Here is a 12654-nt window from a genome sequence, read left to right on the forward strand (position 1 = left end):
CTGTCGTCAGTATAGCTGTGGTTCCTAATGCTCCACTAATTCCTAATTTACAAGTGCAGCTTTCTCTATCTAGCGGGTTCACCAGACAAGGGCTCCGTGAAACAAGATAAGCTTAAATCTGGTTGCATAGAGCTCCATAGAGCTTGGTTTCAACCCCCAAATTATAAATAGATTTGAATATTGCCTCTGGAGTGACATTGCTGAAGGCTCCCTCGATATCGAGGAAGGCCCCTACTGTGTGAAGGCTTCCTCTGACCACTTTAGCAATGTGTGCAGGGTGGTATCCACCGAGCTTGCAATAAGCATATTGAGCTCTTGAAAGATAGTCACGAGGAATCGCGTTTCTTATGTACAGGTCTATCCATCTCTCTACCGATTTTAGCGAAAACGAAGACAGACTGATAGGCCTAAAATCCCTCGAAGAAAGATGAGATCCTTTTCCGGCCTTCGGGATAAACGCAACAATGACTACCCTCCAAGCCTTGGGGATATACCCGGTCCTCACGCAGTTCGCAAGTATGATGGCATCGGTTCCAGGCGACTTTAATGATTTGCACGAATTCATCGCCTAAGCCATATGACGATCGTCCAGAAAATCGGAGAACTACAGGAGCTGAAGTACAACATGTTGCAAAGAAGTACATTTGACTGTACTTCGAAGTACGAAGTATAAGAGCTAAAAAAGAAGTACTGTACTTCTGAAAGAAGTACGGTTGGTCACATTATGTATGGGGCAAAATTCGCCATGTGTACCAAAAAGAAAATGCATGCTAGGATTTTATTTCAAACTCCACCACCTTGTTGCTATGGTTACTGGTAACGAATGTGTAAAACAATTCTTTTCTACCGCGGTTTTATGCCGAGTTATACAAGTTTAAACATGCAAATTTCAGCTCTTTCTTTTAGTCACAAGCTTTTTAAAAATTCTTATATCAAGCATCAAAAATTGCTGACCTATTAGAACTTTTTCCGTACTTTTTGGTGGAAACTACAATTTTTTGCCAAATTTGCAATAAAAAAAATTATTGCATTTTTTAAACAATGTGCTTTTTCGCAAATGGCTTATATCACTGATGGGCCCTGCCTTGCCCGCGGGCAAAGCTCTTTTAAGCTTTCTATACATTTTGTATAGGCGCGAGCGGAGTAGAAGCTCTCTCTGCCCAACGCTGGCTTATATCGATAGCTTATTTTCTAAGGAAAAAAAGACTAAAATTTTTTTCATAATAGAACGCACTCGGGTCCGCCTTGCATTTTTGTCGGCAATAACACAAGATTACAGAAATGAAAGAATTGTCCGACCAGCGACATTGATTATAAATAATTCTAATGTAAAATTACCTGCTGAATCTGAATACAAAATTAAAATCTAAGAGCGTAGAACAGTTTTTGAGATAAAGCGGAATTTCTGGTTTTTGAGATCTGAAAAAAGTGCACTCATTTAATTGCAACTTTTTTTGGATATAGTTGGCTAACCGCGACATTTTTTTGTAAGTTTTTATGAAGAATTGTACGCTGAATTCGAATACTAAATTAGTATTTGAGATATAGTCAAATTTCTGGTTTTATGGATCTGAAAAAAAGTGCACTCACTTGATTGCAATTTTCTTTGGACGTGGTTGGCCAATCTCAAAATTCTTTTTTGTATTAGATAAGGCTATTAAATTTGCTATCACCGGCGTTAACAAGATTACCCAATGGATAAGCAATTTTTATTTTGAAATCAAAAACTGTTTACCACAAAAAACCCCAAAAAAATGCATTAAAAAATCGTTAGTATTATAAGACGGTAAAATAAACAATTGAGTATTATTACTGGAAGTCTCCTGAAGAGAAACAGATTTTTCCGGTCGAAAAATATTGATTTTAAAGAATTCTATACCATTTTCACAAAAACTTGTTTTTCCCCATATAAAATACATGGAAGATTTCTAAGATTTGAGCGACCTCTAAATATTTTTTGATAAAAAAAAGAAAAAAAAAACAGGGGTAAATTTTTGTCTGTATAGAGCAATCCTAGGGGATTAGAGCATTAAAATTCCGACTTAATTTTTTCACATAAATTTTTGGACCACCCTAATGTACAAATGTATGTTTATGAAGTAGAAAAAACTCAACTTTGGAATTCTTGCACGGACTGATTCGGCGATACAAAATTATGAAAATTTTGTGGCGTCCTACGAAAAAAATGCTTGTGGAACTATTTAATTTTAAAAACTCAGAAATATGCGCTTAAAACACGTAGAATCGTATAAAATATTTTAACAGAGAAATCAACATAGAAGAACATAGAAACGATTGAATGAAGAGAAAACTAAAAATTTAATAAAAGAAGATGAACAAGAATAATAAGATTGATCTGAGTGAGCGATTAACAAACTATAAGAGACGTCACGAAAGTTACACAGCCACAACAGGAATCGACAGCTGCAGCAGTCTTCCAAGAAGCGGGACCATTAAAAGCTGAGAAAAATGCCCGATAACCGAAGGACTGTTTAGTAGCTACCAGAGCAAATACAAAAACTTCAGATGCTTTGTAGAAAGCATCTTCACCAGGCCTAGTGGCAGTTGCCAGCAACGTTGTTGACACCGTCATAAATTCAAGTTGAGTTGCCTAAAATACAAGAATTGAAAACAATTTTGCAGTCTTAACAATAAAATTTCAACAAAAGCTTAACAACAATAGAAGCAATCACAACACATGAAATCAACCACAACAACGCCAGCGACAACCAACAGCAACAAATGCGCTTAAATTAAATGAAGGCATGTAGTTGCCACAAAAACAACAGCAACAAAAATAACACATCAATACACACACACCTACATCCATACCTACACTTGCACGCAAATGGAACATCAAAACGACACACGTGCAAACACGCAAGAGGACACGCTAAGTGTGATCATTGAAAGAAAGCAAAAGTAAAGAAAAAATTCAACAGCCAAAGGCAGAAGCTAAAAAGATTTATGACCATCAAATATTAAAGTTGCCAACGACTTTGCGACACATTTTTGAAGTCTGCAAATAACAAAAAAAAAAAAAAAAAAAAACTTGACAAGAGCAACAACAACAGCAACCATACAATATATACATATGTACATCTTGCCATCATCATCATCATCAAGGACCCCAACTAAATAAATATAGTCGGCGACTGGGTCAGCCTAGTGCCAGCCTAGTGCCAGAGACGGACGGAGGTAGCGACGGTGCTCCGTGCGCGTAACATTAAATAAATTGCAAATCACGAGACACTGTACATACGGTTTGTTCCTGCTTCAACTCTCCGCTTCACGCGTCTTCCCAGCGCGCCTGCCATTCCTGCATGAGAATCCACTTCAATTATAGCTAAATCTAGGCGAAATCTCACGCGCGGCAGTCACTTATCCAGCGCCAGCAGCTGAGAAGTGAGGCAGTGGAGGGAGGGAGGGAGGGAGGCTAGCAGACAGTAGTCAGCAAGCAGTGAAAGCATTGGGCGGCACAGAAGTCACAAAAAAGGATGGCTGTGGCGATGCGACCAAATGGTAAGTCAAATGGTATGTATCCACCATTTACAAGTATTAGGGTGATCGTTTTTTGCTTTTCAAATATTTTTGTAAAAATGGAAAACAGTTTCTTAAACATGATCTGTATGTACCATTACTGTTCTCATTCCCGTTACTACTATCATTACCAATACCAATAGCAATAATAACAGCAATACCAATACAAGTCCCAATAATAATACCAATTCCAAAAGCAATACTATTACCAATACCAATTCCAATACTAACACCAATACCAATTCTAACACTAATACCATGGCCATTACCATTACCATTGGCCTTATCATTACCATTGTGACTATCAACACCATTACCATTATCGTTATCATAGCCATAACAATTACTACTACTGTGTATTACTATTACCATTACCGTTACCATTACCATTACCATTGAAACAACCACTAACATAACTTTAACAATTGTTATTACAATTACTACTACTACTATAATTACTATTAGTATTAAGATTTCCATTACCATTGCCATAAATACCAATAGAATTACCGTTAGCTTTACCAAAAACATTGCATTTCCTATTACTGTCCCTATTAACTTGACCCTTAACATTACAATTACCACTTCCATAACCACTACCATTACCATTAACATTAACATTAGCATTACGATTACCAATACCATACAATTACCACTTCCATAACTACTACCATTACCATTAACATTAGCGTTATGATCACCAATACCAAGTAACATTACGTCACCTTTACCGTCACCATTACTTTTACCAATACCTCTACCATTACCAATGCCTTTACCATTACCATTACTATTACTATTACCTCTACCATTACATATCTTTACTATTTCTATTATCATTACCATTACCAGCGCCATTGCTAATTCCATTACCGTTTCCATTACCATTACCACAACGATTATCATTACCATTACCATTACCACTACTATTAAAACTACACGTTACCAAGGTTGGCGCTCAAAAAAAAAAAATAAATTTCATTTTATAAACACAAATACTTGCGTGTGTTGGCAATTGTCCTCAACGTTCGCTCGCTCACCAGAACAGTCATCCACATTTTTTCTCACATTATCTTCTCCTTTGTCCGTTGCACCTCCTTTGTCGGCCGCCAAAAGCATCATCAGTTACAATGCTTATGAATTTCTCATTTGCTGTGTGGATGCTACTTTGGACAAATTTTTGTGTAGGGTGGCATGACTTGTATCACCGTACGTACTTATGTACATACATACATACTTGTTTTTGGTAGGTCTGTTGGTTTGTTTTCTTCGTTCTCGTTAGGCGTGTGCTGTTGTTGGCACAAATGTAATTTCCCTGTTCTCGACGGTCCAGTAAAAAAACATGTAGGGTCCTTGGATTTTCTGTTGCCATTGCATGTACAATACATTTGTTTGTTTGTATGTATGTCTGTATGTATTTCACTTACTTAACTTTCATTATAGTCTTCAGCTTACCTACTTACCTGGGTGTTGTTGTACTTTATACACAATATGGATGAGGTGGTGTGGGTAGTTGTACGGTTGAGTTATTTTTCGCGTAGGTGTTGCCAAATCAGCAATTTTACGCTGGTTATTTACTTGTGTATGTATGTGTGCACGTTCGTATACTTAAGTTCTTAAGTACGTAATTGGAAGGTAGCAAGGTGAACATCAAGTGGCAGAAAGTAAAAGTTAAAGTTAAAAGACCTTCAAATACAATTACATAGTTATTTATGTGTAGCATATTTTTCACATTTCTTTCTAAATAAATAAAATTGAATGCGAAATGTGAAATGCGAAACACAACACCAAGAGGTAAGGACAAAACAAGTTTTGAGGGGGAAAAAGTGCACTTTACCCTTAAATTTTGTTTTGTTAAGCTTAAGAATGAGATCAAAATTAAAATAGTGGATTTGTCTTTTATTTGTTATTAGATGGTACTAGAGAATTTGTTACCCTATTTTTTGTTCCCTAATCTCAAATGTTTGATGTCATATGTATGTATGTATGAATATTACTGTGTGAGCATACATTTGTATTTAATTCACTACTCGAGAAAATGTTAGATCAAATTGTACTGAAATTCTCTAGTTGCCTAATATTCATGACAGAAATTTGGGAATAAAATAATTTAGATCAATTAATTAAACAATTGATTAATCAAAAGACATAAATAAATAATTGCATTTAATTGCAATTATTGTCAAATAATCGATTAATCGGCTTATTTGATTTAATTTTTGATAAGGAACTAACTTCCACGGCAAAAAATGGCAACGATGACTAATTAACATTTTTATCACAAAGTTCATATCACACGAATCTCGTTACTTCGGTACCAGACAGTTTTACTTATAGTAATTTATTTTTGTGAGTCCAACGGAATTGTCGTAAATGCCAAGTAACGCTGGAAAAAATAGCAATCCGCTGTATTCATTTCAGTAATTGTGACTAGGTTCTGCTTACTTGCACAAAAACAAGTAGTCAAGAAAAATAATTTAAGATAGTAAAAAAGAGTCTAGCTTCTTTTAGTAAATTTCTGCACTTCCAATTTCCATGTTGAAAAGCTCGCGCTGATCCAAAGTCGACATAGCCGAGTGAGCAAAGCACTTAGTTGCCATTCGGTATATCGGAGTTTCGAGTCCTCGAGCAGCGGATTTTTTTTCCTTTTTTAAAATTTAATTATTTTAATTTTTAGATTTTATTATTAAAAAAAAACATTTATATATTTCTTATTTCGTTTATTTTTGGAAACATATTTAATTTTTATTTTTTGTCGTGTACATTTAGGTGTTTGTTGCGTTGATTTGAATGTTTTAAAAATAATAATTTTTTTTTAAATTTATTTTTAAGAAACTTTTATTTCTTTAGTTTAGGTTTAATTTTTCTTAAATTTTTTGATTTTAGCGTTTTAAAAAGGAAAATATTTTTTTTAATTTAATTTAATTTTTAAGAAACTATTTTTTCTTTCTTAATTTTAATTAATTCTAATTTTTTTGATTTTACTGTCTTATGAAAAATATATATATTTTATTTATTTTTTAGGAACTTATTTAAGTTTATCGGTTTTTAATTTAATTTTTGGATGCTATTGTTTAATTTTATTTAATTTTTAGAAACATATATTCACTTCTTCTTTTTTTGGTTTTTTGTTTAATTTTTTTAGATTTAGATTTTCTAGTTTAAAAAAGATTTTTAAATTCATTTAATTTTTAAGAACTTATTTTTTTCACTTTCATATTTATTTAATTTTTTTATTTTTATTTTTTGTCGTTTTTTAATTTCATTTTTAGAAACTTATGTTTCTTTCTTCTTTTTTAATTTAATTTTCTTTTATTATTTAGATTATGTTATTTTAAATAGAAAAATATCTTTTAATTTAATTTAATTTTTAGGAACTTATTTTTTTTATTGTTGTTTCCCTTTTTTATTTAATTTTCTTTTAATCTTTAAATTTTATTTTTAAATATGTCCGTTTTAATATCATTTATTTAAAAAAAAATCCTTTATTTTAAATTAAATTTTACTTTATTTTAATTTTTAGTTTTTATTGTTTAAAAAAAATATATATTTTTTAATTTCATTTAATTTTCGGAAGGCTTAATGCTAAAAGACAAACAGAATAACGCTAAGACCTCCTCGTTAGCAGATCTTTCAATTAGTCTTTCGGAAGGCAGATAGTTGCCAGAATTTGCAATTGTCTTACTAAAGACTTTAGGCATTCGAAAGACTGTGGTGAGTTGAAAGACAGTTGCCCAAATTGCCCGGTTAGACTTGCCTTATCTGGCCATTGATCCGACCACGTCCGACCTAGACGGCTATTTTTCGTAGTATCGACTACCCAGTGTGGAGACAAATCTAAAATGCCTTTCTGGGAGTAATTCCGGCATATCACTACTATACAAATACCCTGGGGACCGAGAGCTTGTATTTTCCTTTCAAGTATGCATATTGATGGCCAACGAAAGGTCTGTCATACCAAGGGAACCAATGAGATTCTGGCAAAACCAGAGAACCGAGAACGATTAAATAGGGGGTTTCACAGGGTGGTGTCCTCTCCCCGCTGCTGTTTAATTATTACGTTTTAAAGCTCCCAAAATCACCAGAGGGAGTCTCTTATGCTGACGAATGCTCGATAATGACGTCTGGGCATGGAATTGACGACTTCTTCTCGAAAGTCAACGGTCATGTCGCCGAGATTTATCGCTTCTTCACTGCAAGGAGCCTAACTCTCTCCCCTACAAAATCCTCAGCCAAACTTTTTAACACCTGGACGAAGGACCAATTCCGATGGTAAATAACTCGAAAATACTCGGAGTTACGTTCGACAGTCTGCTCTCCTGCTCTACCAATAGAGTACAACGCCGCAACAAAGTCCTCAAGTCGCAAAACAAAGAAATGTCGTGGGCATCGTCCCAATGGCCGGCCGGTTCTAAACTACGCAGCGCCTGTGTGGTCGCCAGGGACGCAGTGGTTGAAGCTGCATACTTGCCAGAATACGACACTCCGGCGACACTTGCACGGCGAGGCTCATATGCACCCAGTTCAGAAGCATAACATAACGCTCTGCAAATAATTCATAGTAGGGTGTCACCGACGTGAGCACCCAAACAGACATTTGCTTGCGGAAGAGCCCTCGCGACGACACGTCATAAAGCATCTATACGAACTGACGGATGAAGTCCAGAGGTTCATAAAGCAACCTCTGGACCCCACAGCATACTGACAGGTCTTGAACGGCATTCACAGGTAGTCGGTCTCAAGTTACGTAGACTCTCGACCTGTGAATGCCGTTTTGGGCACACAACCATCAGACGTGGACGAGACAGAGCTTCGTCTGCCTCGGGAGACTCGGATCATAATAGCCCAACTTCGATATGGCTACTGCAACAGGTTAAACTCGTACCTGAGCAGATTAAATGAGGATGTGCAAAATGAGTGCCCGGCATTCGAACAGATACCTCACGACTCGAGACATCTCTTCGCATGCCCACTGAACTCCACTTAACTAACGCCTCTGTCCTTATGGACAGATCCGATAGAAGCTACACGCTTCTTGGGTCTCCCGTTAGTTGGGCTTGACGACAACGATTGAGGGACCACAACAACAACAATGTGAGCTTCTGGCGTCGGTTCATTTATTGCTCAGTTTTAGCGTTCGGCGGACACGGCAGCATACAAAGTTTATGTCAACGAAGAAAATTAGCAGCTAGTGGATTATTAACTAAGTATGCTGCCCCATTTAAATCACCAGGGCCTACATAAATAGTAGTGTACAGTGGATGAAGCCATAGACGCGCCACTACGAAGCACCCCAGGCAGCTAGGGGATGCTTTTTGATGTCATTAAATAAAATAAGGATCTGCTATTAGCGTAACTTGGTTATTTATGATGTGTAAACTTCTTAGCACTCGGTATGAGTAAAATTCGCGGTAACCAAGCTGAAAATTTGTGACTGCTTCTTGTGCAACCCAACAGAAAATCTGTGAATCCTTCCTTTGTGTACATATGAACATTTCTCTACTAGTTCAGGGCTATTTCAGGACCATTTCGGGACTACCTCGGGATCATTTGGGGACCGCTTTGGGACCTGTTTATTCCTATTTTAGGCCAATTTCGGGATCATTTCGGGGCTAGTTTTGGGGATCATTTAAGGACTACATAGTTCTGGACCATTTCGAGACTAATTTAGGACTATTTCAGGGACATTTCAGGCCAAGCTTGCGATCATTTTGGGGATAGTTCAGGATCATTTTGAGAATAATAAGGGACCATTTCGGGACCGTTTTAAGACTTGTTTGAGTTCATTTCTGGACAAGTTTACGATTTTCCGACCGTTTCGGGGCCTGTTCAGGACTAGTTCAGGTTCATTTCGGGAGTAGTTTAGAAATATTTCAGGACCACTGCGGGACTAGTTCGGGACCATTTCAGGCTAGCTCTGGCCTAATTCAGGTCTAGTTCAGGACCGTTTCGAAACATGTTCCGGACTATTTCAAGACCATTTCGGGGCTAGTTAGGGGTCATTGTGGGACCGGTAAGGGACCATGTCCGGATCATTTCAAGTCTTATTCGAAGTCATTCTGGCACTAGTTCGGGATCATTTTCGGGTAGTTAGAAACTAGTCACGAAATGATCCTGAAATATGTCCCAACCATTCCCGAAGTGGTTATAAAAAAGCAGTGTACTGTGGTCTCGATATAAAGGCATGAAATTAATGCTTAATTTCTAATCTAGCCAATTTATGTATAAAACTGAATCGCCTAATGATTTGTGAAGCCGTGCATAACTAGATGTTTACTCATCATATTTCATGATTACCCGATACTCACGCCTTTCTTCAATACATTTTGGTACAGAAACCTATCTGAGAATGACTTTAACGTGACACGCGGAGTTCTCTAAATCCAAGAAAATCCTAATTAACCATTATCTCGGCACTTTGTTGTTCGTCTTTACTTTATTACTGTTCGATGCTACTTGATCACATATAGATTTCACATTACCTTTCTAATCAAAAAGCATTCAGTCTTTATACACTCCACTGACCCCATGCATCTTTATTGCCAATCAGTTTCAGTAATATTTCCATTAACAACCATTTAATCGGCAATAATTGAAATTTAAATGGTCAACTCATTTTCCCAGTGTCGCTGTGTTTTACGGCTGCGCACTGCGCGCCGGTCAAAAAGTTCGTTGCACTCATTGTCTTCATTGCCGCTGTTGAGCCGTCGTTCCACACTATATTTGCAACTAATTTTGTGTTGCTAATTATTTTTTCCGTCTTCCTTTAGCTACAAAATTCACTACACACACACACACACACACATACACACACACAGATGTGCTAGAGCTCTACAACAACTGTCTACAGCCTCTTTTTCCTTCCCATTTTCAGGTTTACATCATGCAGTTTCGCTAGGCACCATCGAAGTGGCGTCTAAGGTAAGCAAGCCAGCCGGCAGGCCGATTACATCGCACCACACTCGCTCACTGCCGTCAAGCTGACGGTACGCTTATGAAATCCATTAATTATTGCATTGCACTTTTCGCTTCATTGCAGTCAGCAGCAGCTTCTAGCCATTACGATCGCAGTTACGATTCCGAAGATGAGAATATGAGTCGACGCCGCTTGCGACACACCTCCTCCACAGAACTGTATCCACGTCCATCCGTTTACTCGAAAGGCGATATACGCGAACAGGTGAATGCTCTACGACTGCTGTACTTTTTGCCCTGCGGTTTTTGTTCGTGCACTGTTTTTATTTTGTTCCTGATTACCTGCACCGCCACATTTTTTCTTATGCTTGGTCGTATTTCTTTCTTTTCTTTTTGTCCCTTAAGTACAGTACTGCCTAACCGATCGTCAGCTGCATAGCATCGAGAGGCCGCGCCGCGATCGCTTCTTTGGCTGTCTCTCGCGACGTAGCGGTGTGCCGCAATCCTTTCTGGGTGGCTGTGTTGGGCGAAGGGTGCCATCAGATGAGAATTTAGCTGCGTACGCTCCCTTCTACAAGTATCCGCGGCAAGTGAAATTTTATGCGCTTACTACTTATGTGGTTTGGAAAAACATTTACTTTATGTAATCAACTTTTTTTTGTTGCAGCTATCAAAGACACTTTCAGAATAACGACGACAAATCACCTGACTCCGATATGGATAGTTCCTATTTTAGACGACAACCAGCTTCAATATTGAGCACTGCGAAGACGCAAGACACTGGTAGTGGTGGTGTTGGCGTCGGTGTCGGTGTTGGCGGCGGAAGTATTGCCGGCGGCAGTAGCGGCATCGGTGTTGGCCCTGGACCAGGCGTCAGCATGGGTATGGGTCCAAGCCAACGTTACTCCTGGATGGGCATGCCAACCGGCATGGGAAATGAGAATATCAACTTCACAAATGATCAAAGGTATGTATGTTAAGCTTAGCTCAAATCATTTGCTCAGCCACCAAAAACATTGCGGGGAAGTCATGGACATCGGGTGTAGGCTTTAAGTTTACCTTTTCTTTCCTTTTACTAGTTATTTGCTGTAGTGGTTATTGTTTTTATTTATCTATACTCACAGTTTAATTTATTTTTAAGGCTTCCTTTGTGAAATAACCTTAGCATCCGAGCTGTTAGCTATTAAATACCGTTGTTAAACCCGTTAATTTTAGGCTCAACGATACCGAAGTTGGGTTTAGTAGCAACCTGATCCAGGTATTATTGAATAGCCTCGGGAAGTACCTTGTTGATGTGGTATTAATGTCACCTGCATACAGTTAAAATGATCCTATGAAAGAGCGTGACACCCAAGTTTGACGAGCACTTCGGTATTCTGCAATGGCTAGCAGGAAAGGCTGTTAATATCCTGGGTTTATGTCTACCGCGGTTGAGGGGTGTTGTGGCTCTTCAGATGTTACTTATGAAATGATGGTTTTGCTTGCCTGCCATGTTTTTTGAGTTTCACCGATATTATCGGCTCTCTTGGCTTAAACCTGCGTCATCGATGGGTCCTGACGCTATGCAATTTTTCTTCTAACTTCATCGTCCTTTCCACCAAGATGTTCCCGCTTATAGCCTCAGACATATGGAGAATAACAGCACGGACTACAGGTCCTTTTCGGGTTAAGGCTAATTTCGGGAGAGTTCACGACTATTTTAGAAACATTTCGAGACTAGTTCGGGATCAGTTTACAGCTAGTTTAGGATCGTTTCGGGACTATTTCGGGATCATTATGGGGCCATTAAGTGTTCATTCCTCTTCGTAAATGAATCAACTTTGAAAGAAGATTGTCATGGAAGCCGAATCCTGCTGTTCGTTTCCTCAGAGCGTGCCATTTTGAGCAGATGGTACCTCAGTCTGCAGTGTCCTGACAGGCATTCGGTGAGAGTCCTTAAACCCTCTCTGCCAAGATTTAGCAGTCGCTCAAAGATTTCACGAAAGGGAGTTATGAATCTTTTCGACTGCCTTTTGCCCTTTGTCGTGCGCCATTGGCTTGTAACTTGCAAGTGCTCCTATCCTTTTCGGAGCTCTGCTGTCTATCCTCTGATGGACCAAAGAAAGGCTGAGGGCCTATCAGGCTCCGTCGGCCACCGCATTTCGCTAGAGTGTCAGCCCTTTCGTAGTTTCCCTTTAAGTCTTTCTAAAAGTTCGTCCA

General features: G+C 38.2%; 1 protein-coding gene across 1 annotated transcript in view; it reads left to right on the top strand.

Moving 5' to 3' along the window:
• Positions 1 to 2052: 2052 nt before the first annotated feature.
• The window catches only part of LOC118741970, a gene marked incomplete at its 3' end in the record, with an annotated part of 36920 nt that continues 26318 nt past the window's right edge, over positions 2053 to 12654 (top strand). The window contains exons 1-5 of the mRNA XM_036473935.1: positions 2053 to 3522; positions 10415 to 10461; positions 10580 to 10720; positions 10866 to 11041; positions 11123 to 11422. Of these exons, the coding sequence (XP_036329828.1) occupies positions 3498 to 3522; positions 10415 to 10461; positions 10580 to 10720; positions 10866 to 11041; positions 11123 to 11422 (689 nt within the window). The remainder of the gene's footprint in view (positions 3523 to 10414; positions 10462 to 10579; positions 10721 to 10865; positions 11042 to 11122; positions 11423 to 12654) is intronic.

This window comes from Rhagoletis pomonella, unplaced genomic scaffold (genome assembly GCF_013731165.1).
Source record: "Rhagoletis pomonella isolate Grant_MI unplaced genomic scaffold, Rhpom_1.0 Rhpom_scaffold_00006, whole genome shotgun sequence".
NCBI classification, from domain to species: domain Eukaryota; kingdom Metazoa; phylum Arthropoda; class Insecta; order Diptera; family Tephritidae; genus Rhagoletis; species Rhagoletis pomonella.